The 27,737-nt window shown below is 34.7% G+C and overlaps 1 protein-coding gene across 3 annotated transcripts in view; it reads right to left on the bottom strand.

The window, feature by feature from the left end:
* mv (lysosomal-trafficking regulator mauve) overlaps positions 1-27,737 on the bottom strand; it is a 329,493-nt gene that overhangs the window by 81,607 nt on the left and 220,149 nt on the right. For 2 of the 3 annotated variants that reach the window (XM_089092605.1, XM_089092607.1), the window contains exons 30-34: positions 25,891-25,957; positions 24,474-24,621; positions 16,139-16,279; positions 10,268-10,488; positions 1,770-2,121 (exon numbers count right to left, since the gene is read on the bottom strand). In XM_089092605.1, coding sequence (XP_088948731.1) covers positions 1,770-2,121; positions 10,268-10,488; positions 16,139-16,279; positions 24,474-24,621; positions 25,891-25,957 — 929 coding nt within the window. Of the gene's footprint in view, positions 1-1,769; positions 2,122-10,267; positions 10,489-16,138; positions 16,280-24,473; positions 24,622-25,890; positions 25,958-27,279; positions 27,434-27,737 lie in introns of those variants that run through there. The other variant, XM_089092608.1, reaches the window with a different exon arrangement.

Raw genomic sequence — 27,737 nt, 5'->3', positions numbered from 1 at the left:
GAGGAAAGGAAAGTTATGCCTAGAGTAGGCAACACTATAAATTTCTAATCTGACAAATAAATCTGCTGATTCTGAAAGTTTTGCCGTTCTAAAAATTTCATCCGGATCCGGACAGCAATTTTCAGAGAAACTTGGATATAATCAAAGGGAAAGAAACCTTTTAAATATAAAATTCCCTGTGTGGTTTATTCTTTTTATATATTCCTACTGAAGGCTAAGTATTTAGATTTACCGAAAATGGTGAACCAATAATTCTGTCAGGATGCCACCAGTTATAAGGTTACCCCCCAAACAAGTTACCCCCCAGGATGCCACCCAAACAAGTTATAAGGTTAATAACTTAAAAGAACGAACAAATTTGATTATTTTGAATAAAATAAAGAACGAATTTTCTTACACGAAACCTTTTAGTGATATATATTCGCAAACAAAGTTTTAACTCTAAAACTACACGTTTAACCAATAGGCGCTGTCTTCCTAACACCTGGTGCACATCTCGGAACGCTATGTGTGCCACACAGTTCCACCACGCTTCGTACATGTTGGCACGCGCCACCAGACCTACGTGTTTTCTGAAAGAGTGACCCTCTGCATTTAGTAACAAAGCTTGAACTTATGCATTTAATCTGAGTTAGCCATCAAACAAACTTAAAACAAAATAACTCTTAAACAAATCCCCTAGAACATGGAACTTCTTAGAAGCATTTCATACAAGAATAAAAATCAGAGTAGATGGCATTGCTAGTTTCTAAAATTTGCCTTTCTTAAGGGCTGGACACACGTAGCTTTTTTCAGGCATGTAGCTTTTTTCAGCAGCTCAGTGGGGAAACGATGGCAGGACAAAAACACTGCCATGTGCACGAGGTTTTCAAAACTAAACATCATGGGCACGATGAGTCAACTGTAGGTTATCAATAGTTGCACGATTGTTCTCACTTTATTATTTAGTTCTTTTATTATTATTATTAAGATCTTTTATTATTAAAATATCTAATATTATGAAATTTAATTTCATTTAAAATTTTTGGATTAAATTTTAAATCCTTTCATTATTAAAAGAATAAATAAAGAATAAAGTTCTTTTATTATTAGATATTTAATTATTACTTGTATTATTATTTAGTTCTTTTGATTTTCCAGCTGAAAAAAGGGAACGATCGAGGATTTGTTTTTAATGATCACGGTGAAATTCCGCGCCGTTTTGTAAATCGGTACCGAATGCTAGGAAATTTTAAGCTCAAATCGGCATATCTTTCATTACAAATCGAGGCATATTTGGTAAATCGGTGCCAAAAAAGCTACGCGTGCCCAGCCCTTTATCGTCAAGAAAATTGGTATTGATACTGCCAATCTTATGCTTCCCTGAGAAATCTTTCTTTTCATGAAGAAAACAACTTTTATCTTAATATTGTAAGAAAGTATAACGTAGAATTCTACTTTTGGGTAACTGAAAATTAGATGGCAATACTGTCTAAATAAATTTTCGAAATTCCTATTTTGTGCTCTTTACTATGGTGTGTCTTTCTTGAGTTTTAGTAGACTGCAAGTCAAACTGGTTTCTTTAACGTCAAAATCATGTGTCTTGGTATTTTAACTATTTCACTACCCGCACTTATCATCCAGAAAACGATATACATTGCATTTACGTATCCCCTTACCTTATGGTAAAATCAAACATTATATAACCTGTAATGTTTTCATTGAAATTGTTTTCATGAAATAATTCATTCACTTAATACAAGTAAGAGACAAATAGAGAGAAAACTTACTTTTTTCTTTTAAACAGTTAGCGAGTAAAGAACACTTAGGAGGAATGCCATAAATCTCTCCAGTTGCAACGGGACACAGCAAAACTCCTCGAACGGGATGCGCTTGCTTCCAAACTAGGGAAGGCTCTCCTTGTCCATTCGCCCCAACAAAGTTTCCCCATTTTATTCCAATGGCTGTCCCTCCTAAGGGCAACAACTGAGTATCATTTTCACGAGGTGACTTGGCGTTACTTAGGGGATGGGGCAACCCAAAGAGCTGCTTCGGTGTTTGCCCATAGGTCTTGATCATGGTGTAACGTGCATTACGCTCTATAGGATCAGGTACGGAATCAACATCAAAACCAGAGTATGTCTGAAATATAAATATTCCTGGGAATCAAGAGGTATTAGATATCAAAACTAAATTGAGGATCAGGGCATCATTGGTGTATTTACTTTAAACATAAAAGGATGGAGAGGAAAATTTCTTCTTTTTTTTCGATCGTTGCTTTCGGGGAAAAAATCCCGTGTATGTGCCTGATGTAGTGGTGTAGCTTAAAGTATATACTGTACAGATGCTGCATTTCTGTTCATTAGCAGCCTATTCTTTTTCATTTTTTTTTTTTTTTTTTAGTGAGAGAGAAAGAAAGAGAGAGAGAGAGAGAGAGAGAGAGAGAGAGAGAGAGAGAGAGAGAGAGAGAGAGAGAGAGAGAGAGAGAGAGAGAGAAGACACTCTATGATATCGGGTACGGAGTCAGCCTCAAAGGTAGAGTATGTTCGAAATATAAATAGACTTCATAATTTATAAACCAAGTAATATTCCAATATCCCAATAATCCCAATTGTGATTTAGTAATCCCAATAACTCTCTTAACTCTATTTTATATTTTATCTTTTACTTATTATATAGCCTCAAGTTCCCTGTTTTTTATTTCCTTTCATTCACCATTATTTTTCATGAAACTCCATTTCTTTGAACTACAATTGGAAAAAAATTACTTTTTTGTGCTGGGAATGTGCTTTGACTTTGGACAACCAAAATTAACCACGCGGCCTATAACACAGTACCTTCATTACACACTACACGATATGCAGCAAATAATACAACAAATACAAGATATACAACAAGTAAAAACCCTGTAACAGCAAAGTCTACATTTTCTATCCGTTTTTCTGGCCCGGCTGTCTGGAACAAACTTCCCGAGGAGGTAAAAAACAAGACAGATCTGGATGAATTTCGAAATTCCCTCAGAGTAAGCTGTTTTTCTCAAAATGTTCTCAAAATGAATGAGTCATTCGCCAATATCCGCGATTTGCACAAAATCCAAAACATTTGTTGTTCGCTAGTATCCGTCGATGGCAGTTCACAATATTTTGGATTTTGTACAAATCGCGAATATTGGCGAATGACTCGCTTTTATGGTTGTTAGGTATTTGGTTGCAATTCTTGTAATTTTTGGCTTCTATTGAATTTTATTTATCTTTTAATTTTTTGATTTTTTCATTGGTTTTTTGGTTCTTTTCACATTGACTTTCCTTCTTCTTCTTCTTCTTCTATTTAACAGCAGGCGGGCTTTTCAGTGATACTATTTAGCCCTTTTCCTTTTGCGTCACTCTGTGGGCTACACAGCTACTGGCTTGATTGCCTCAAGATTATTAGATATTTTCAGATATCTTTCAGTAGATCTTTCGACTCTAGGAGTTCAATCTATGCTCTGTGTGCAGGTATAGTTGGCTCTTGGCTGATAGTGAGATTTTGTGGTGTTTAAAGCATTTTAACAGTTTGCAAAGCAAGGTATGTTGTGCAGACCTCAGCATATTACATTCGAATAGGAAATGGTCAACTGTTTCATTGTTAATATTGCAATGCCTGCAAAGAGGGGACAGGGAAATTGAACCAGTTGAATTAGAAAACTTACACGAGAATGCAAGAAAATTTAGTCCATTTGTTCCAGAAAGAATTCTATAATAAATTTTAGAAAGATACTTATTGGGAAAGGGGGAAAAGATAGAATTAATCTTATTAAAATTAATATCTGATAGCCTCTATCGGTAAATATCTCTGATCGGGATTGGTCTCCCACTTAGCTGGTCAATATTTATAGCATTTTTTACTATTTCATCAACATGATGATTACTACTTATGCCAGAGTGGCTAGGAATGTACTAAAAATAAGTTCTTAAGCCACTTGAAGTAAGATTATCTATAATACTGAGACAATGATAAGTGTCAATGTTCAACTTATACTGAGGAGCTGAGGCCAGCAACTCAAGGCTTGATAAAGAGTCGGAATATACAATAATATTATTTGAATTTGCAATCTAAGGTTAGTTTTCCTTAAGGTGTTCTAATGCCATGATTATGGCATTTAACTCAGCAGACATTATAGATAAGTTATTATATAATCTCTCTCCCATTGAAATTTTCAGGTGAGCAAGGAAAGCATCGCCTTCTACCTTCTCGTTAATTTTTGACCCATCATAAAATGTTTGGAAATGCTTCTTATAGGTAATTGTATTAAGTTCAGCAATTTTTTTCTGGACAAAAGCAATGGGAGTTAAATCTTCATTTCACTTAGAGAAATCAGTATTTATTATGGGACTTGACCAATTGCAATAGAGAGGATTGGGGGAAAGTGGGTGCAATAGACTTTGCCGGGACGGGAAACTTCTTCTGAATGTTGGTATACTCATCTACAATCCCTTTATACATGGCTGGATTTCTCAGCAAATTTTGTAGGGTGTGTGAGCTCTTTGATTCGAGTTTCGTAAGATATTTTAAAACTACTTCACTCCCATATTGTTGTTAATCCACTCGCCATAAGCAGAAACTTGGTGCTTGTGGGTTTCCTAAGACCAAATATGAGACGTATTATATCATTTTGTGTTGTTTCAATTTTTTGCATCTGGGTCTTTGCAAAAGCACCATATACGATGAGCCCATAGTCAATATGGGGTCTTATATGTGATTTATAAAACTGGAGTAAGGTTTTCTCCTTACAGCCCCAGGGTGTGGAAGGAAGTCTTTTTAGTATATTTGTTTTCTTATAGCATTTTTTTATTGTATTTGAAATGTGGATGTGGAAATTAAGTTTTTGGTCAAGCATGAGACCTAGGTAATTAATATGATTATCTTTTGGAATAGTTGTTTTCTTTAGAGTTACTTTTGCATTAACATGGTTTCGCTTTCGGTAAAATTGGACTATTTTTGACTTGGTAGGTGCAATGGGTAAATCTGAATGTTTAGATAATTTTTCAAATTGGAAAAGTGACTTTTGCAGATTTGACTGTGCTATCTCAAAGGTGTTGCCAGATGACCATAGCACCAGAACGTCAGCATATTGTAGATTCGTGTGGGGTAGGTTCATGTCCCAGAGATATAGGGCAAACAGGAGGCAACTGAGGACTGCTCCCTGAGGTAGGTCTTCGGTTGTTGTCTTTTGGGGTGAAGAGGCTGAACCAACACAAACAATGAAACTTCGCACTTCTATGAAGGATTTTATAAAGGATACTAGCTTGGGGGGTAGTCCAAGGTTTGCAAGTTTATTCAAAAGGATTTGGTGGTTCACATTGTCATATGCCCCTTCAAAATCTAAGAAAGCTGCAACTAGGACATTATTTTCTGAGAAGGATTCATTTATTGCATTTGTTAGCAAAATGAAAGCATCTGTTGAGGAGTGGTGTTTCCTGAATCCAGTTTGAGTGTGAGGGATCATATTATTTTTCTCAACAAACCAGAGGAGTCTATGATAGATCATTTTCTCCATTATTTTCCCCATCACAGAAGTAATCATTATGGGCCTATAGGACTCAGGGTTCTCTTTGGGTTTATTTTTCTTTAGAATTGGTAGGAGGGACGAACATTTCCATATATTGGGGAACATAGAAGATGCCCAAGCGTGATTATAACAATTTATCAGTTCTTGTTTGTATAAAGGGGTGAGATTCTTTATCAATGTAGGGTGTATATTGTCATAGCTGCCGCTAGTTTTGGTCCTAATATGATGTATTGCATTATTCATTTCCTGGATTGAAAATGGACTAGTTATATACTCGGATCCTGGGCGTGGTTGGTAACTTGGATTCATAGGAATTGGGGACATTTAGCTTTTATTATTTGATGTAAGCTTATTAACAAAAAGAGTTGCAAATAGCTTAGCTTTTTCATTATCATTGTCATAATGGGTATTATTATGTATAAGCTCATACAGGAGTGGGTTGGGGGAAATCTTTTTCTCACAGATGTGGCTTATGACTTTATGTATAATTGGCTCATGTGTTTCTCTGGAGAGATTATTTCCAAAATTATTCCAGTAATTATATTTAGCATCTATTATAGTCCTTTTTAGATTAGATTCTGCTTGTAATTTTTTTAAATATGTAGTAGGTGATGGTTTTTTTATGAATTCTTTCCTAGCTGCCTTTTTTATTCTTCATTTATTTTGGCACTCATTTGTCCACCATGCTTTAGGAATGTGTTAAGGGAAGGTTTTCTTAGGTGTTGTCCTAGGGATAGCATGATTAGCTGTATTTATTAGTAAAAATGCCTAGACTTCAGCATGTGTGTCAACTGTTGTGTTTGAAATGCATGAATTTTGGGTGAAACTTGTAATTTCATCATTTAGCTTATTTTGGAACATAGACCAATTTGCTTTAGTGTTGATATATTTGGAGGTATCTGATAGGGTTTCAGCAGGTTCATTTAGGGAGCAAACTATAGCAAAGTGGTCAGTACATACACTATCAATTTTATTTATATAAATTCTATTCAAAATATTTAATGACACAATTTGTAGGTCATTTGTGGAGAATCTGCCACTTTTAGGGTTAAAATAAGTATTCAAGTTTGGAGGGGTAGCAACCGCTAATTCATTATTATTTGAAGTTATACTCTGAATTAACTTACCAGCTTTATTTGCTGGTTTATTCCCCCACAGAAGGCTGTGGGTATTGAAATCTCCACAAATAATGGTATTTTTTAACATACTAGAATTATTTATATAATTAAAGAAATCCATGGCATCTGTAGTTTGGCCATTAGGGTTATAAAAGCTTATTATGTTGGTTTTTATATTATTCAGCCAAACACTGATACCAATTGCATCAACATCATTAGCAAAATCTGGAAAATTGATGCCACAGAATTTTATATTATTTTTAACTAATAGAGCCTCACCACCTCCTTTTCTCTCTGATGATCTATCCTTTCTCAGGATAGTATATCCCAGAGACTTAATTTGTTGATTTTGGGTTAAATGAGTTTCCTGGAGGCAAGCAATATTGGAATTATTATTCATAAAAGATATTAGTTCATTTAGCTTATTTTCTGTGAGTGATCTTATGTTCCACTGCAGTATTGATATGTGTTGTGTTGTTGATTTATTTTTCATATGATTGTGTATCAATGTTCAGCTTTGTTAAAAGTAAAGCAAGATTTTTTTTTGCTTGAATGAGCATATCATCAGGTATGTAGATTTTTGCCGATTCTGTAATTATTTTTGGTTTCTGTAGTTGATGTATGTTCATGGCCTGAACTGCATTACAGTTTAGAATGAATAAGGATATATTTGGGGATTGCATGTTAGGTTGTGCATCCTGTTTATCGGTTAAGGGATTAATTCCTGGTAGTGTTTCTGGTTTGTTTCTTCTCGGGAGGGGGGGCCAGGCTGACCTGATCTCACCGGACAAGGAGGCTTGTTGACTTGGTGATTCCTTCTGATATGGATGTGAGCTAGGGGGCTTAGAAGATGGCTTTTTATACGGGGTACTTGATGCATTGGGGGCGTTTGACTTGGGGGTTTTGTTTGGTTTCATTACGGGCTTTATTTGGTATTGTTGGGCAGTATTTGCTTCCATTGCTGCGAAGGGGTATGGGATGGCCTTCTCTATTGCTATTTGGAGTGTTAGAGCTCTTTTCTTATATGCAGGGCATAGTGATTTATTTGTAGATTCATGTGGGCCTTTGCAATTGATGCATATAGGCTGAGTGTTGTTGCAAGTTGTCAACTCTTTAGGATGGTATGCTTTACAATTACTACGCTATAGGAGAATTTCATTGCAATTGTTTGTTGTGTGTCCCAGTTTGACACACTTCTGATACTGGATAGGCTTAAGTTTGTATTCCTTGTGTGGTTTGATTTGCCCAAATAGGAAAAACTTTTCTGGGATATTAATTTTTTCCTTCAGTGTAAATAAGAAGGATCTATTTGTTTTTAGGCCATTAGAGTTAGGTTTTCCAAGTTGGGTAACATCATCAATTGGGATTATGTTGCCAGCCCTATCTGAGAGACCTTCTTTTAACTCCTGAATGGATATTTCTGGGGGAACATTATAAACAACTATTTATGTTGGGGATTGTCTTGGGTTCCATTTAGATGCATTAATTGGGGTATTCAGAAGGGATTTTAGGTTAATTATTGTGTCTGCTGATTTCTGATCTTGGACAGCTATTAGCAGAGATCCATCACGGTGAATATTAAGAGAGAACATTGATTTTATCAATTTGAAAATTGCAACTCTTATTGCAGTAATCTTTTTTATTTCAAAGGGGGTAATAGGAGAAAATTTAAGGTGAATTCCATAGTTTTGTGAGGGAAGATCTTGGATTGGAAGGGGGGAAATGTTTTCGATTACTAAGATTTTTTTCCTTTTTTTAGAGTCACTAGAAAGGACCCCTGGTAAATCATTATCATAATTTAATATTGACACTGGTCTCAACACTGATCTTTGTCCTATTCTCAGAACTTGAGCTATCGTGAGAACTTGGTGATAATGAGCTCCAACATCAAAAATGAGTATAAGCCTCACTTGTATTTGAGTTTGGGTCTGTTTAGACTTTTTTTTTGGAGTACATCTGAGCAGAACTTATTATCAAAAGCTTAAAACTAAAACAAAACTAAAACAAGAAAAAGAAATACAAAGATTAAAAACCTACGGCACAATACTACGGGGAGAAGAAACACCACAATATAGCCCTGAGAGTGATATGAGCAGGAATGGTTCAGAGCAACTGCTGATTAAATGAGATAATACTTTACAAGAAAATTTATTTTAAATTTCTTAAAATGTTGCTGCTGTTGCTTTCCGCGTTTGTTTTTTTTTTTCTTCTTCTTCTTCGGCAATTTCCTTGAATATATTATTTATTTCATTTCTCTCTAAAGAAGAGAGGTGGTTGTCCTCTCGAAATATTCGCTTTGTTTGTTTATTCAGTTTTCTCGTTTGGCCTTAAAAACCTCATTTTTGGTCGTTTCCTTTTCTTATATTATGGCAGGCCAATGTGGTTTAAGAAATTATCTGCCAGGAATTAATATCCAGGACTTCCAGGGAATAATTCCAGGAATTATATACAGAACAGTCAGTCTGCTTCCAATAGCTTCTTCCAGTAATATTGACATTTATGGTATTTGTTTTTATATAATAAAATTTTGGCAAGTAAAAATCACAATTTGCAAAATCGTTTTCAATAAGACACAATTAACACTTCAAGGTAATAAGAAGGCTTTTAGAGGGTAACTAATTTAATTTAATTAGTTATTAATTTTAGCAATACGGATTATTCTTAGTTCAGCAATCATTAATGTTTAAACAAGCCAAAGGTCATTTTTTTTCTTTTTACTGCAGCCTTATGAACCCAAAAGACAGGAGTTTCCTCCCCTGTATGTTTAGACTCTGCACGATTGTAAACACCGAAAAGATACAATACTCATTTGAACGTTCCTAGATATTTACAAAGCCCATCTACAAAGTCAAAATGGGATATTTAGCGATAAAGTTGAAAATAAACAAGAGAGCAGCAAAGAGAAATGAAAAAGGAATAAGAACACAATGCAGCATGCAAATATCTAAGAGGATAAATTCTTAAGAGTTAAGAAGGCATACACCCTGAGGTTTCTCTCCGCTTGTACATCCCTGGTGGAGGATCCATCTCGTAAGTATTATGCTCACAAAATCTCACAGGAGAGGGATCTCAAACATTCGAAGCAATTCATTCTATAAAAAGAATTTTCCGGAGTACATCTTGATTTTAAAATTAAATTTTTTTTTCGATGAGACTATTGCAGAATAAGGAAAAAAGGTAACTTTTTTCAACATGAAAGTAATAATGTGCTATGTTTAACGTCAAGCAACATGGAGAATGTCAAATTTTCAAGGTTTGAAAAAACCCATCCCACGATTGAGACTGATCATAACTCGAATATTATTGAAAAAAAAATATCCTCAGTTAAAAGAACTAAAAGAACCATTCTCTTCCCGTCACTGAGTATCATTTTTCCATTACTTCTTAACTTTTATGTATTATTCGCCATTTCGCTATTAAAATTCCACTATCTCCCAAAACCTTTCCTTTTGACCTCAAAACAAGTTCAATTTTTGAACGCATACCTCTGAAGAAAAGCCTAACATTAATCTGAACTTTTATCGACGCAAGAAAAGGTTCATCTGCACGACTGAAATGGGACGCTAAATGTAAAACCGGGTATAGAAAAAAACAAACAAACAAACGTTTAAAAAAAACTCACTGCAGGATGAAAAACATTAAGAGCTTCTAGTGCAGCTTGGCCTTGTTGTTTGAAACCAAAAATCAAGTCGATCCAATGATTGAGATTCTCTCGGACAAAATCAGATTCTAAAGCTTGACGATGAAGTAGAATAAATCGCCTGGGGTCGTTACCCGTCGACCAAGGGGGTAGGGTTACATGATTTACTCTTTCACCGGACTGTCTTAAACCAAAATCGAAACCTGTAAATATTTATCGAGCAATTACATCATAAGAGATTCATTCAAAAACAGAGCAAGACAGGCTCATAGTTCTAAGATGTACAATGAATCATAGGCATCTCAATAGCGCTGCATGAGTAAAGAACGGTGTTGGCACAAGGTATTATTTATTTATTTTTTGTTTTTCTTTTCTTTTCTTTTAGACCAGGGCACTTCGTATCAAAGGAGTTGTCATAGAAGCTTCGAAAAGAGCTATTTGATTGGAAAAGGGCTTGTGCCCTTTTTAATAGCCAAAAGTGATTGGAAGTCAACTGACGCCCCTTTCACGCCCTCCATTTCCCCAGACAAATCCAATCAAAATTTTGATATGGCCAGTTTGTTCAATTTAGTTGAAAGATCCGGAAATTATGTCTTTGAGAATGCCCCCCCCCCCCCGAGTCCTCAGGGCGGGGGTTGTAAGTTATGCCCAGAGGGTATATAAGGTTTATAAAGAAAGGGTGATCGTGAAAACTTCAAAAAGGGCTCATTCGATTGGAAATTGAAAGGCCTAGTGTCCTTTTTAATAGTCAAAAATGATTGGAAGGCCAAAAAACCCCCTCTCACGCCCACCATTTCCCCAAACACATCCAATCAAAATTTTGAGATAGCGATTTTGTTCAACGTAGATAAAAGTTCTGAGAATAAGGTCTTTGAGGATGACAACACCCCCACAGCCCTCTGGGCAAGGTTTGTAAGTTATGCCCTAGGGGCAAATCAGGTTTGTTATAAAAAGCCCTGTCGTAGAAACTTCAAAAAGGGCTCATTCGATTGGAAATTGAAATGGATAGTGCCCTTTGTAATAATCGAAAGTGATTGGAGGGTAACTAGTCCCCCTCTCACGCCCACCATTTCCCCAAACACATTCAATCAAAACTTTGAGATAGCCATTTTATTCAACGCATTTGAAAGATACGGAAATTATGTCTTTGAGGATGAAAAACACCATAGCCCCTAGGGCAAAGATTGTAAGTTGTGCCCTGGGGGCATATAAGTTTTTATAGAAAGCGTTGTCGTAGAAACTTCAAAAAGGATTCATTCAATTGGGAATTGACAGGACTAGTGCATCAATTAATATTCAAAAGCGACCGGGGGGCAAATGACCCCCCCCCCCCATCATTTCCCCAAACACTTTCGATCAACATTTTGATATAGTCATTTTGTTAAAAGTAGTTGAAGGGTCCAGAAATTATATCTTTCAGTATGACAACCCACTCACAGCCCTCAGGGCTAAGGTTTTAAGTTATGCCTTGGGGGTATATAAGATTTCTATATAAAACGCTGTCGTAGAAACTTCAAAAAGAGCTCATTCGATTGGAAATTGAGAGTGATATTGCCCTTTAGCAGTCGAAAGTAATCGGAGGGAGAATCACCCCAATATCTAGGGTTATCTTCGCATAAAAAAACGATCTACATAGGTCAGAAGTCTGAGAAAAATCTTTAAGAGCCTGAATTTTGGTTTCGGCAAATGACACCATGTACTATGTTAGCACATCATACAAGCATTTCTTATGAGATCATATATGGCATCATAGAAGTATTTTCTTATATGATGTTATGCATAGCATAAATAAGATTGTTGAATTTCCAACGCAACAGTTATTTATATAATATAATGTCTGTTGGAAGGCTCAAAAAACTAAAATTTGCAGTTGCAGTTACTATTAATGATGATTCTTTGGAACCAACACCTGAACTAACGTGTCAAAAATGAAAATGAAGAGAAAAGACACAGGTGGTTAGATTATATGCGAAAACGACAATTAGAGCATGTTAAAAATAAAAATGAAGAGCAAAGACACACGCAGTTAGAAGACATACGAGAACGAACAAATGAGGGAGTCAAAAATGAAAATGAAGAGCAGCGAACCAATGAAAATCAACCTGGACAGCGAGAATCAAAACGTGTCAAAATTGAAAATGATACCAATGATGATGGGTCTGGGATTTTAACATGGATAAGGTCATCAATGCCCACCATACCTTCGTTAAAAAAACAAAGGTTCGGCGATATGTGTTTCATAATGACGAAAGATAAGCTGAGGTATAACGAAGCAAACAAATTGGTAATGATAGCTATGACGATTGAGTTATGGATTTTGTCATGGATAAGGTCAAGAATACCACCATACCTTTGAAAATCTCAAATATGGACTGGGTAAATCGTTGGAAGATTAAGAAGTTTTTGTCCCACCACCTGAAAAATTAAAAGAAACAAAGGCTCGGCGATATGTCTTTAATAATGACAAAAAACAAGCCAAGGCAAAAGAAGAAGCTTTTGTCCCATCTCAACAATCACAGGCAGCGCAATAGCGCTGCCTAAGTAAAGAACGATGTTGGCACAATGTACTATTATTTATTTATTTTTGTTTTTGGTTTCCATACCACGGCACTTCGTATCGAAATAGTTGTTGCCCTTTTTAATAGTCGAAAGTGATTGGAGGGCAACTAACACCCCTTCCACGCCCACCATTTCCCCAAACACATCCAATCAAAATTTTGAGATGGTCATTTTGTTCAGCGTAGTTGATTTCCAGATAGAAATTATGTTTTTGAGGAGGACACTCCCCCACAAGCCTCAGGACAAGGGTTTTAAGTTTTGCCCTGGGGGCATATAAGAACGATGTTGGCACAATGTATTATTTATAAATTTTTTCCTTTAGAGTACGGCACTTCGTATCGAGGTTGTCGTAGAAACTTCGAAAAGGGCTCATTCAATTAAAAACTGAAGTGGCTTGTACCCTTTTTAATAGTCGAAAGTGATTGGAAGGCAACTAATACCCCTTCCACGCCCACCATTTCCCGATACACATCCAATCAAACTTTGAGATAGCCATTTTCTTCAGCGTAGTTGATTTCCAGATAGAAATTGTGTTTTTGAGGAGGACACTCCCCCACAGCCCTCAGGGCAAGGGTTATAAGCTATGCCCTGGGGGCATATAAGGTTTTTTATAGAAGGCGTTGTCGTAGAAACTTCAAAAACGGCTCATTCGATGAAAAATTCAAAGGGCTAGTGCCCTTTAATAGTTGAAAGTGATCGGAGGGCAACTAACCCCCCTCTCAGGCTCACCTTTTCAACAAACACATCCAATTAAAATTTTGAGAGAGCCATTTTATTCAACTTAGTTTTAAGTTCTGGAAATAAGATCTTTGAGGATGATAACCCCTCTCCCCCCACAGCCCTCAGGGCAAGGGTTGTAAGTTATGCCCTGGGGGCTAATAAGATTTTTATAGAACGCGTTGTCCTAAAAACTTCAAAAACGGCTCATTCGATTGGAAATTGAAATGGCTGGATGTATTTATGGATGAGAAACCCCCAGAGCCCCAAGGGCAAAGGTTGTAAGTCATGCCCTGAGGGCATATTAGGCTTTTATAGATAGAGTTGTCGTAAATCTTCAAAAGGACTAGGGCTAGTTGCCTTTCTAATAATCGAAAGTAATTGGAGAGTAGCTAACCCCCCTCTCACACCCACCATTCCCCCAAACACGTCCAATCAAAATTTTCAGATAGCCATATTCTTCAATGTAGTAGAAAGTTCCGGAAATTAGGTCTTTGAGGATGATACCCCCCCCCCCAGCCCGAAGGGCAAGGGGTGTAATTTATGCCCTGGGGGCATATAAGGTTTTTATTGAAAGTGTTGTCGTGGAAACTTATAAAGGGCTCAGTTGATTGGAAATTGAAAGGGCTAGTGCCCTTTTTAATAGTTGAAAGTGATTGGAAGGTTTGACATTTTTATAGTAAAGATAGATATGGGTATAATGTAATATTTTTTGTTGTTTTTTGTGTAAACACCATATAAGGTAATTAAAGAAAGCCTTGTCGTTTCAAAAAGGGCTCATTCGATTGGAAATCGAAAGACCTAGTGCCCTTTTTAATCGCCGAAAAAGTGATTGGAAGGTTTGACATTTTTATAGTAAAGATCGATGTGGGTATGATGTATTATTTTTTGTTGTTGTTGTTGTTTAGACCAGGGCACTTCGTATCAAAGGAGTTGTCGTGGGAACTTCGAAAATTCATTCGATTGAAAATAGAAAGGGCTGATGCCCTTTTTAATAGTCGAGAGTGACTGAAGGGCAACTAATCCCCCTCCCAAGCACACCCTCTCATTTGCCCATTATGTTTAAAAACTAAATGTTGCCTTAAGATTAAATCAAAATCCACTGTGTTAATGGTAATTCCCAATAAGGCATCTCAACAGTATCCCAAGAACGACTGAGGGTATTATGTTAAAGCTTTCGGGGCTACTTCTGATCTCAAAATTTAACCAAATCATAATAGCGTAAGTGTATCCAAGCTATGAAAGAAAGTACTACAAGTTTTCCATTTCAGGTCAACTAGAGGAGGTATGAAACTAAATTAAACACTACTCTTTGTGCCCAGATTTTTAAAAAGGTGTGTTTTGTTAAAAATTGCTGAAAATTTTTCTCCAGCATACAAATACCAGGCCAAACTGTAAAGTCTTAAAATAAAACGAAAATATTTAAAGTATTATTTTCTTTTACCCTGAAAAGAATATGTCAATATAAAACGAACAGAAATTAATTAAAAAAACTGTTTCCACAAAAATAAGTTTTTCAAAGACAAGTAAAGAGCTCCATTAAACAAAAATGAGCAAAAATAAAATCAAATAATCTACCCAGTATGAAACTACCACAAATCAGCATCGATAAATAAATGAAACCCAAAACGAACAGAAATTACAATAAATAACAGAGTCAAAACTCAAAACGAGCAGAAATAAACTAAGTTGGACACAAAACCCCTATGCCTTTCCAAGGCCAGAACATAACTTGCATTTTACTGAAAAAAAATTCAAATGACTTTATATTGTCAGTTAAATACACATATACTGATATTTAGTAATAAAAATGTTAATTTTCCTTGATTTATTAAAGTTATAAAAGTAAAAATATTTATATTTTTTCAGTAAAGTGCAAATTTTGTTCTAAGCTTAGGAAGGCATAGGGGTTATATATATATATATATATATATATATATATATATATATATATATATATATATATATATATATATATATATATATATATATATATATATATATATATATATATATATATATATATATATATATATATATATAAATATAAATATAAATATATATATATATATATATATATATATATATATATATATATATATATATATATATATATATATATATATATATATATATATATATATATATATATATATATATATATATATACTTAACACACACAATTAAAAACCTTAAAAAATAAAACCAAAAGTTGAATAATAGTTGATATTGTTGTTAGAAATCGGATTTGCTTTAATAATCAAATATCTTTGAAAAGATCTGCAGTATGAAAAGACAACAAATTGTCTGCAGTTAGAAGATAAGCGACAATTAGAAGCCATATATATAGAATCAATATATATAGAAGCCTGCTGCGTGCCAAGTTCCGGGGCCCGGCGAAAAAGCCGCTGGGCTCCCGGTACTATATATATAAATATATATATATATATATATATATATATATATATATATATATATATATATATATATATATATATATATATATATATATATATATAATATATATATATATATGTGTGTGTGTGTGTGTATGTGTATGTAATGAAATCTCCATACCATTCATGTTAACAAGAAATTCAGGTAGGAAAAACGACTCTGGTATCATCTCCTTAACATCTGTTGTCGATTCTACACTGGCCAGTCTCCATGTAGCACCAAGATTGTGAAAAGTTCTATCCGGTATGTCAAAATTCCGGTCTAAAATTAAAATTGACTTTTAAGTTAATGACATTTACAAATAAAACTATGTGTTATTGAGCAAAAGTAAATATTATTAAGTAAATGTTGTACTAATTATTTTCAAATAATAATAAATGTGAAAATATAAACTTAAAAAAATAAATTAATTAAAAAAAACAAAAACAGAAAGATCTTTTTAAAAGAAAGATTTTTAAAATAATAAATAAATAAATTTGAAAAAGTAAATGGTGAACTGTTTTTTTTTCAAATATTACTTGCAAAACATTTAACATTAACAGACAACCTTGTCTATTTGAAAAAAAAAATTGAACCTTTCTAATAAACAGAAGTATGATTATATTGTACCATATTTCCTGTTTTCGAACAAAAAAAAAAAAAAACGCAAGAATTATAGGCAAAGACAAAAGGGGAAATAACAGATATAAATAAAAATGCAGCATAATATCGAGCAAAAGAACTAAAACGAAACGAGTAAAAGCAAATAGATTTCAATTTAGGGAAATATAATGTGAAGGTATGATTCAAATCAAGCGAGCTTTTAAATTTATTCAGCTTTTCGAGGACGGCAATAAGAAGTCTGCCTGTGCCATATTTTGCTGTTACTCCCAAAATTAGCGACCCTTATGGGAACTAGAAGACTGATTGGACCTTTTATATGGATGTACTGGAATACGATGCAGGTACAAGCTACTTGGGAATGTCATCAGTGCAATGGCTAGGGCTAGAAGACTAGATGGGCTCCTTGGATTGATGTTATTAAGGGATTTGTTAGAGGTGAGCACAATCTCAGATAAAAAATGCTTAAAAGAAGTACGGTATTTATAAAATTGCCACTTTCCCCCCTCCTTAATTGTGATTAGCGTTAGAGGCATTTGACTGCTAGGAAGATGACCGGAAAACATGTCACCAAGTGAAATAAAGATGCTGAAACAGATAGGACTTTAATATGAGCATAAGAATCAAATTCTTTCTTTACCGAAATCCGTGCCATGTATCCAACACTGAGTAGAGTTGAACTAAATCCTCTGACTAAAGAACGTGAATAAGATGAAATCGAACAAGTTATTTACTACCATGTTTACAGGGAGATATACAAACCGAGAAACAACTGCACTTCCTATCCTGGCAAGTTGCTAGTAAAAATTTTAAGAGAATACGCAACATTTCTTACGGAGCCCCCAATTACAGTTATTATTCTCAGTACTTCAGTGATCGGTCATTCCCCCAGCCCTGGAAACAAGCCAATTTGAACATCATTTTAAAGGCGAAGTATCACAAAAGATGCTATCAATTAAGACCCAAAGGCACCGAATCATTTGATTAAAGTGAACTCATGTCACAAGTCGTCCATTAACTTGACTCGACCCAGAATAGTTGAAGGGTGTAGCACTACAGTGAATTTTGTTCGACTTTCACATCTTATCGTTAAATGGCTGGAGTCTGGAGATGCGTCTGGAGGGAGTCCGTTGATTTGTAATTAAAATCAAGTAGTTGCGGGCATCAAGCCATGGTTAATTGTAGAAAAGGACAGAGAGTCCGGGTGAGAGGCAAACCTGGCATAAGCCTTTTTTAGGATTGTATAAAAATGACGTCCTTTTGCGGTGAAGCTTTCTAATTAAGTCAATTTGGAATTTAGTAAAAATATTAAGACGCAAATACAAAAGTTTAGAAATACCACTTTTTATTAAGATAAAGGTACACATCCTGGAATGTCTCAGCTTGGAGGGAACTTGTTCAATAACCAATTTCCGGGCTAAGTACGTCAATGAACCGGATCGATGCGGTTGGTTTTTCATATATATACTCAAATTTTTTAGACTGAAGACGGACTCTTTGACTTGCAGGACGAACCTCTGTCCGTTTGCTATCTTATTACAAATACCTTGGAATATTGTCAGATTATTGTAAGTGTCTAAGTATCTTATTATATATTATTGTAGTTTTCTGAGACTTGTGGTCTACTTGGGACAACCAGTCCCAGTAGAATAATATATGTATTATTATACCTTGTACTAGTACATGTTATCCGAATAAAAGTATTGTATTATATCCAACCTCTCTACAATCTACATTTAGTCTCTCGAATATACCCAGCTGGTACGCCTCATTCGTCCAGTCAGGGCCTAAGGCACGCTACCAAAGTTTAATTACCTTAGGGCCATAGTTTATCTCGCCTATAAAGGGAGAATAAAGGCATCTACCACTACATCACTTAAATACCATAAAAACCAAATTACCACAACTGGTGGCAGCAGTGGGATTGATTGTATGTGTTTTTAAATATTGGTATTATAAGAAACATCAAACCCCCGGAGGGAAGGATGTAAGAACCCCTGTCTGCACAAAACCATAATCTATCACAAAGAAACTAAATATTAAAAAAAAAAGAAAAAAAAGTGTTATCTAAAACCGCAGACAATTCGGTTGGCACTATGAGTTCATAAATATGAAAGTAAAAGAGAAATTTATGATAAATAATGGAGCAAATTTTTTTGCTATGTCAGCAATAATACTTTTCATTGTAAATAAATTAGTAATTAGTGTTTTACTAATGAAAAAAAAGAGTTATACCACTTTTTAGTGTTGCCTTGTGAGAAATCTACTTTGAAAAAAAAATCTTTGTGTCTAGTTAAATTACTATATAGTGTTTTAAAATAACTTTTAAAACTTTAACCAAATATTTTTTTGATAAATTTTGTAACTAAATTTTGTTACTTAACAATACTTGTATAAGTTTATTACACAATGCTTGTTTATATACCATGTTTTTATTTACTTTAAGTTTTTACTAGTCATTTAATTTTATAAATAATGTTTGACTTCGAGTCAACGTATAAATATTTTTATTGTGAAATAATCCGTTAAGTATTAAGTTTGAAAAGGATAATCCAGCAAGAAACATAATGTTTTCTATTTAAGCGGCATATGATGTTTATAATAATAAGAGAGAAAAGTAATTAAACTTTACAAAATTGAATGTTTCTTTTTACTATATATATGTAACAATTTATGCTTTATGTGTATTCTAATGTTAATATTTATTTTGGATACATCCTTAGTTTTTTTTTTGTATATCAAATTTTTTGTGACATCCTTTCGGATCCATTTCTCAATCATTGTTTTGACACATTTTTGGAAAGTAACGAATTTCGAAGCCAGTTCAATTGTATCCTGATACTGTAGCTCATACCATTAGAAACCGAACATAACTGGCCAACTAATATTTTGGAAACTGTATGCAGTATTATAGACTTTACTACAAGTTCATCATAAAGTGAGATAAAATCGGTACTTAATTTAGGCCTAGAAATTGTGCTAAATAGCCTCAAAGGCTTTATATTATTGAAACATGTGAAAATGCTTTGTGTTGGAAAAATATGTGAAAATTTAAAAACCAAAATTGTCATGCGTAATTTATCCAAAGCATTTCTAACCCCGAAAAATAAACGATATATCACTCAGACCACCTCCCCATATTTAATGGACGTCTTCGAGGGACTATTCTAGGCCTTCTCCTTTTTTCTCTTGGAGTTAACCGCCTTTCAGCCCTTTAAAAAAATAGGTGGAAATTTGTCAACGACTGGAAAGTCTTAGAGATATTTCATAAAAACATGTTTAGCAACCTAGTGGGCATACTCCAAGATATTGCCTGTGAGGCCTCGTCCCTTGACATGACTGTTAATCCTTCTAGATCCGCAATAGTCTCCGTAACTTTCCTTAAGTATCCCCTCCCCTTTTTCTTGCTCCTATTTCTCCTGAAACCTCTGTCACATCTCTTAAACTCCTTGGTGTTACAATTTCTTCTAATTTGAAATGAGATGCCCATATAAATGATATCCTACGACAAGCAAATTCCTCGCTTTCCCTCCTTAAAATTTAAATAAATTCAGTTGCCCCCAATCACATTTACTACAAGTATACATTTCTTTTGTGCGTCCCATATTAGAGTACGCTTGTCCTGTGTGGCACCCTGGCCTCTCTAATGAAGCAACACAAAAAATTGAAAATGTCCAAAAGAGAGCTCTAAGAACTATTTTTAAAGAGGGCATGATACCATATTTGCATTTGTTAAATATTTCAAACCTAGAGACCCTCGAGAGACGAAGAAATAAATTGTGCCCCCGTTTTGCAAAAAATGCTATAACAAACCCTCGGACGGCAAGTATTTTCCACAAACGTCACTCCCCATCGAGATTACGGCCGCCTCGAGCTGTTTCTGATCCCATCCCTGTTTTTTCTCCCATTCACTGCGTTACTTTGACATACGAAAGAACTTTTGTCCCTTTTATTACAGGAAAAATGAATAAAATGTCACAATAGTTTCTTTTTTTCCTTCTTTTTGTCCCCCCCCCCTTCTTTACCAGCTTTTATTTTTTAACTCTTTTATTGACTTACTGTAGTTGGATTTTTGACACTTTCTTCGTGTCCCTTTTAATTTATATTCATTTATGTCTCGCCCTTTTTTTTGTGTGTATTCGATTATTCCCCCCCCCCTTCCTTTTTTTATATCCGTTCTAATTCTTTTTCCGATTCGTATTTGTGTAAGTTCAGTTTGACCAGTTTTTTATCTTTTTAACTTTATAATTGACTTTTTACAGTTTTAATTATTGACAGTTAAATGATTGTTCATTATGATTTTTCTATTTCGTTGTTGTTGTTTCATTTTTGCCAGTTCTTAGTGCAACCACTTATATTGTCGACTCCGAAGTCCGAATTCGGCCCTTTGTGGGCTTGTGATAGTGATCTTTTTAGAAATAAATATCTTATCTTATCTTATCACCCAGATAAATTAAATAATTAATGGGAATTAAATTTAAACTCAATTAATCAAATAGTTTCTAATATAACTTGAAATCTAAATTAAGCAGAATCACTAATATAATGCTTAAGCCACTGGGGGTCAAGCTAAAACAGAAGATGCATATGAAAAGGGTAAAAAGAGAATTTTCCAGTCTTAGAGACAGAAAAACAGAGAAACAAGGATAAATTGAAAAACTGATATCCTTGGACAAAAAAGGACACGGCATATATTTAACCATAAACAGGGCCCTAAGGAAACTCATTGAGGGTATATGCACATAATGACCCAAATACGGCAGCATAATAGATGTGTACAAAATAAAGTTGTTTTAAAAGTAAAGTATAGAGAGTTAAGGACCACTCGTCTTTAAATAGGGAGTATTGTGGTGAAGCTTTGTAGTTAAGTCAATTTGGAATTTAGTAAAAATATCAAGACGCAAACACAAAAGTTTCGAAATACCACTTTTTATTAAGATGACGAAACACATTCTGGGGTGCATAATGTTAAAAGGAACTTGCTCAATAACCACTTTTCTAACTAAGTATGTCAATGAGCCGGATGGACGCGGTTGGTTTTTCATAAATATACTTAAAATTCTTAGACCCAAGACGGACTCTCTTACTTGCTAGGCAAACCCTTGCCCGTTTATTATCTTATTAGAAATACCTTGGAATATTGTCAGACTATTGTAAGTGTCTAAGTATCTTATTATATATTATTGTAGTTTTCTGAGACTTGTAGTCTACTTGGGACAGCCAGTCCCAGTAGAATAATATATGCATTACTATACCTTGTACTAGTATATGTTAACTGAATAAAAGTACTGTATTATAGCCAACTTCTCTACAATCTACATTTAGCCTCTCGAATATACCCTGCTGGTACGCCTCATTCGTCCAGTCAGAGCCTAAGGCACACTACCAAAGTTTAATTACCTTAGGGCCATAGTTTATCTCCCCTATAAAGAGAGAATAAAGGCATCTACCACTACATCAATTAAATACCATAGAAACCACATTACCACACTTTCACTTATTGATAGGTAAGTCATAAGATAGATAAGTTCATTGATGTACTAATTGTTGTCTATAGGACAGCATTTGATTTGACTAAACACATCATAACTGCTACTAAGCTTAAGGAAATGGGCATGCGTTAGTCTGACGAAGTTCATATAACTTGTGGAGCCCCTCAAGGCAACAAATAGGTCACTCTATTTTTCCTTGCCGTAATTAATTATGATAAGGACAACATGGGTGACCAATTTAGATATGTTGACTACTTATCTGCATCTCTCAAGCTCAAAGTTTATAAAACCTTAGCTATACCACAATTCAGCCGTAAACTTTTAGCAAAATTTAAAGAAGAATGTGGTACCTAGTTTGCAGATCGACAAAACAAAACCAAATTTCATCTGCTAAAACGAAACTTGTTTGCCCGGCTCCTTGGTTTTCGCTTGTTCCATCAGCCAAGCAGAAACTGTGCACTTCGTTCCTTTATTTTAATGTACCGCTTGGATTTCCAAGTAAATCAGCTGAAATGCATGTCTAACAAACCTTCAAACCCTATTAGAATATACATGTCCCTTCTGGGTGCCTCATCTTCATAATACTTCAGCTACTACTAACAATTTACTGCAACACTAAGTGACCAGAGATCAGCTGCACAAGCTCTTCCTCCACCCCAACCTATTCAAGACTTCCCTCTTTGCACCCTCCCAAGAAGTCTCAATTCGCATTAAATCCTTTCTAACGACCTCTTCTAACTCTATTCGGGAAGATCTGCTTTTAGTTTGGCCCAAGATGGTTGTCTAAAAAGCTATCTTTGGCAATCTGTCATACTTCATCCACAGAACGTATTCTAACCATCACAACCTCTCTCATTACAGCCCTAAGAAGCGGAATAGAACCACTCAGATTCATATTACTGAATATCTAAGTGGTGATCTGTGGAACGAGTCAAGGGAATAGTAATTAAAATCACCCTAGAAGAAAAGTTTATTGATAATAAATCTACTCTTGGGTTTTTCAAGATTAAAACCTGTAGGGACCGCCGTTTTCTGTTGATAATTGCATTTTGGGCAATTTCTCCTTGCTATTTCCAATCACCAAAATCTTCTACCCCATAATACCAACTCAATATTTAATATTAGGAGGAAGAGCATATTACTGCCAATACCTGGTAGAACTGACCGGTTTGACAATTCATTTGTGCCGTTTTACTTGTACCATTAATAAAATGTCCTGCGAGTATAATTGTAAAAGACAGCCCAATTTAGTTTGAAATTTTTGTTTCAAAGACGGCGAAAGCTGTATTAAAAACAAATGATTCTGAAACTAACCCAAATTAAAAATCGCTTAATACTAGTCTTGGGGCATCACCAAATAATAGCACCGATGGCGCATCCATAGGGCGGATATGGGATGGGACCCCTTACTATAGCTTGGACACAGTTTGAACTTGCATATTACGAACAGGTCAAGCAAAAATATAAAGAAGCAACCTTCCTCAAAATCCTTGGTATATCACTGGTAGCATCGAAAGACGCCATATCTTACACATCTATTTATTTTCATTATCCAAATTATCTACTTCCAAACTTGAAACATACTATTTTGAACTGGTTCACATCTTCATTGCAGCCAGTTCGGTTAAGCATTGGTCTGCCAACACCTCGAGTCTGCATGAACAAGGCATCTGGCAATTTTTTTTTTTTTTTTTTTTTTTTTTTTTTTTTTTTTTAAGGAATGGTTTTCAAGTAGGGGTGGGATATTGAGGAGTTATGTCCTCTAATTCTGCCTAAATTGAGAACTCTAAAGGCAGCTAAAACATTACTATGGAAATATTTTAAGTGTAAAGTCAAAGATTACCTTGCTATAATTACCTACACAGGGGTAGGAGGGATGGGGCATGTGTAAGAACCCAATGTCTTCCCCTGAAGAATTTCAGAAATGTGACTTTTTGATTCATTATTTATTATTTAATTATAATTTTATGTACAAGAAGAAGGTAAATTGAGATTTTTGCTCTAAATGCCCGCACATTCCATGTTTTAAATTTTCCGGTTTCCAAGTACCCGGTTCCATAGTAAGACACACGTTTATATACAGGCACAGATATATATATATATAGAGGGACAGACATAGATACGTGTAAAGGTACAGACATACAGATACAAAGAGGAGGATGGGCTGTTGGTCCATCCCTGAAATTTTCGAGGCCAATGCTATTTTTCCGTTATTTTTTATATTTCACATATAAGTTTTCCATTTTTATCACTGTCTTCACAGTTGTGTACACCCCCTCCCTCCCCCGCCAAAAAAATACGCTACGTATATGTCATGTGTGGATGATATCTATGAGAATGAATGGTTACTTCCAACTACTAACCTTGATAAGACAAGAAGAGCTTGGTATATGGCAGCAGCCGAACTAAAAAGTGAAGTACAATCCCACTGTTTGAATAATGAGACCCATAATGGTAAGGGACTTTGATCAAATCATCAGACGCAGCGTTCTGATATTCATTCTTCAAATACTAAAAGACAAACAAAATTTAAAACTGAGGACAGCCTAGACAAGACTGAGAGTGAGATTAAAAAAAAACAAATACCCATGGTCACACGAGGTTTTGTGGTAGATGGTCAAGGTAGAAGCTTTGAATAGTGTCTGGTAGCGAGCCTTTCGTAATTATGACCGTTCTAACCCAACAAGTTGGTAGTAATTGCAGTCCCCAACTTGAAGTAGCGCCCTATCTAAAGCTCAGGGAAAAAAATGGCAGAAGATACAATGCGGTTAAAATGTTGTGAACTTCTCTTTAACATTACTGTTTACAATTGGGTATCATGGGAAAATGACAGCTACATAATGCAAACATACATGCCACCATCCAGTGGCAAGGCTCTCTCCGCCAACGAGTTCAGAGGCACTTATTTCTGAACAACAAATATTTTTTTCGTCAGTTACCACTAGTCGAACCTTAAAATAAATAGGCGATAATAACTAGTTATTATATCAATTAATAATTACTATTAATTATATATAGCAATTAATAATTCATATTACATTAATCAGCATCTTTCCTCCGTAATATTTCAAATATTAACCGGAATCTTTTATCCTCAAAGAACAACAACACCTTTAAAGGAAAGCTAATGTTTTTAAGCTGTTTGATGACCTATGTTTTTAGCTTATTTTTTGCCGATTTTTCACCCATGCTTCTTTGTTTTACATTTGAGACACCCCAAAAAGTGCATAGTCTGTATATGGGTGTCTTTTTCATTACAAAAAGAGCTTATATTTTAAGATACATATGGTTGTGTAAGTTTCAACTTAGCCAATTCAGACATTAAATTTCATTCCCACTCTCCTTGGTACTTTGAGGAATAAGGGGATCCCTTGGACAGCCTCACGATATATCACAACTGATATGCCTGAAATATAACACAATTCACTACAAAACACAGAAATATTTAATTCCTGATCTTCGGGGGGGGGGAGGGGGGGGCAAGAATCCATTGCTCCTCCCCTCACCCAAGCTGGTTATACCATTATGCTTTATAAAGACAATGCTAAGCTACAAAAAAATTCTATTGGCCCGTTACAAGCTAGTTACCGTTGATATTTACAGAACAGATTCTTGTTGTTATTGTGGATACAAAAAAGTATTTTAAATTTAGTCTGAGTTATACGAAAATCTTAGTCTTGCAACATAACTTGAAAATCTGGTTTTACACTATCCAAGTTATATTTACAGCAACAGATTGAGAACAAAAACATAACAGCATATGCATGAAACTATACTTACGTTGTAATTATGAATATAGTGCCGTTCATTATTTGGGTCTTGAATACCCACAGGCTTCTTGAGATTCCTAAATAGAAGAAATAAGGAAAATAAACAAACAAACAAAAAAGAAATAAATAAAATAAAAATATAAAAATTCGTCGGTGAGTTTAAAAAAGCAAAAAAACACTATACATGAAATAAAGTTGAAAAAAAACTTTAAGATCAGCTCAGAATCGCTAAAGTTATTATGTAAACTGCAAAAATGTTTACGGTGCCCGAGCAATTATATTAATGTTTTAATTCAAAATAGACCTATACCTGAAAATTTTAAATTAGTTTGTTTTTTTGTTAAACAAAATCCATTCGCGACGTGATTAAGCATACAGGTTTGAACGCAACCAGTTATATAATGTTAGTAGGAAGGCCAAAAAACGAAAATTTGCTAATACGAGTATAATAAATGATGATTCAAAATTTTGAAAAGGGATTACGACAGTTCAAAAACCTTAAAAAAGAAAACGAAAAGTTTCAAGCTCAGTACATATCGTTGTTAGAAATCGAACTAGCTTCAATAATCAAATATTTTTGAAGAGACAGTAGTATGCAAAGACAAAAAGTTGCGTAAAGAGCAAACGACTGATAGTTGCAAAAATATTTTTATATATTTTAACACGGGATTACAACAATTCAAAAACCCTAAAAAAAAGAAAAAATTTTGAAGCTTTGTAGATATAGTTGTTAGAAATCGGCGTTACTTTAATAATCAAATATCTTTGAAAAGACTGCAGTTTGAAAAGGAAACAAAATCTCTGTGGTTAGAAGACAAGCGACAATGATAATCCATTCAAAGGAACTGGTCCCGTGCCGTTTACTCAAGCCCAGTAACTGTTAATTGCAAAAATGTTTGCTTGTATTTTACCAAGGTGTTTCAACAATTCAAAAACCTTAAAATAGAAAACCTAAAGTTTGAAGCTTAGTAGATATCGTTGTTAGAAATAAGACTTGCTCTAATAATAAAATATCTTTGAAAAGACCACAATATCAGAAGACCGCAATTAGTCTCAAATTTTCTTCGGTTAGAAGACAAGAAACAATGAGAATCCATATACAGAAGCCTGCCACGTGTCGAGTGCCAGGGCCCGGAGGAATCGCCGTTGGACTCCCGGCAATATATATACACACACACACATTTTTTTCAATGATTTTCGAGACAAGAAAGAAGACAAATTATTTCAGAAAAGTTAAAGATATTTAATTTTGAAACCTTGAAATGGAGACGAGATTTGTTTGGTATTAATGAAGTAAGTGAAGAGAACTAGCTCGTTTGCATCATATTTAACATAATGCTTCTTTACAATGAAATAACTCTTGGGTTCTTCACCTTTTTGCTTTTTCACTTCTTCATCTTCATGTTCTTTAACTTCTTGAAGTGGCTTTTAGTTTTCATAAACTTTTTTAAAAGGGTGAAATCTCGGCTTCTTGTTATTTCCATAACAGTTTTGATTTGAATCGCACAGCAGCACTATCCGGCTTTATTTTCAGGTCCAACCCCAACTAATAACTACAAAAAAAAGACACTAAAAGATACGACGTCTTCAGAAGTAATTACAACTGGCCAAAGAGTTCAGCAACGGCATGTAGATTAATACCTATTATGTTCTTTTAAATCACCCTCGTTGCTGCTCATCTAACTTCTATCATAAATTCAGTTAGCCAGAGATAGATTTTAAGCATAACAGTTTTGAAAATAAAGCTTATATTCAACCGAAGAATGAGCTTTCTCGTCATCATTTGCGACAGAAATTAAAATAAATTTTAAAAAAGTTTGGAATTACTAACACCGATGAAAATCATTGGAAAATTAT

This window comes from Artemia sp. Qi Xiang Cuo, chromosome 7, assembly GCF_049724085.1.
Source record: "Artemia sp. Qi Xiang Cuo chromosome 7, ASM4972408v1, whole genome shotgun sequence".
NCBI classification, from domain to species: Eukaryota; Metazoa; Arthropoda; class Branchiopoda; order Anostraca; family Artemiidae; genus Artemia; species Artemia sp. Qi Xiang Cuo.
This window is presented reverse-complemented; position numbering and strand designations above follow the sequence as displayed.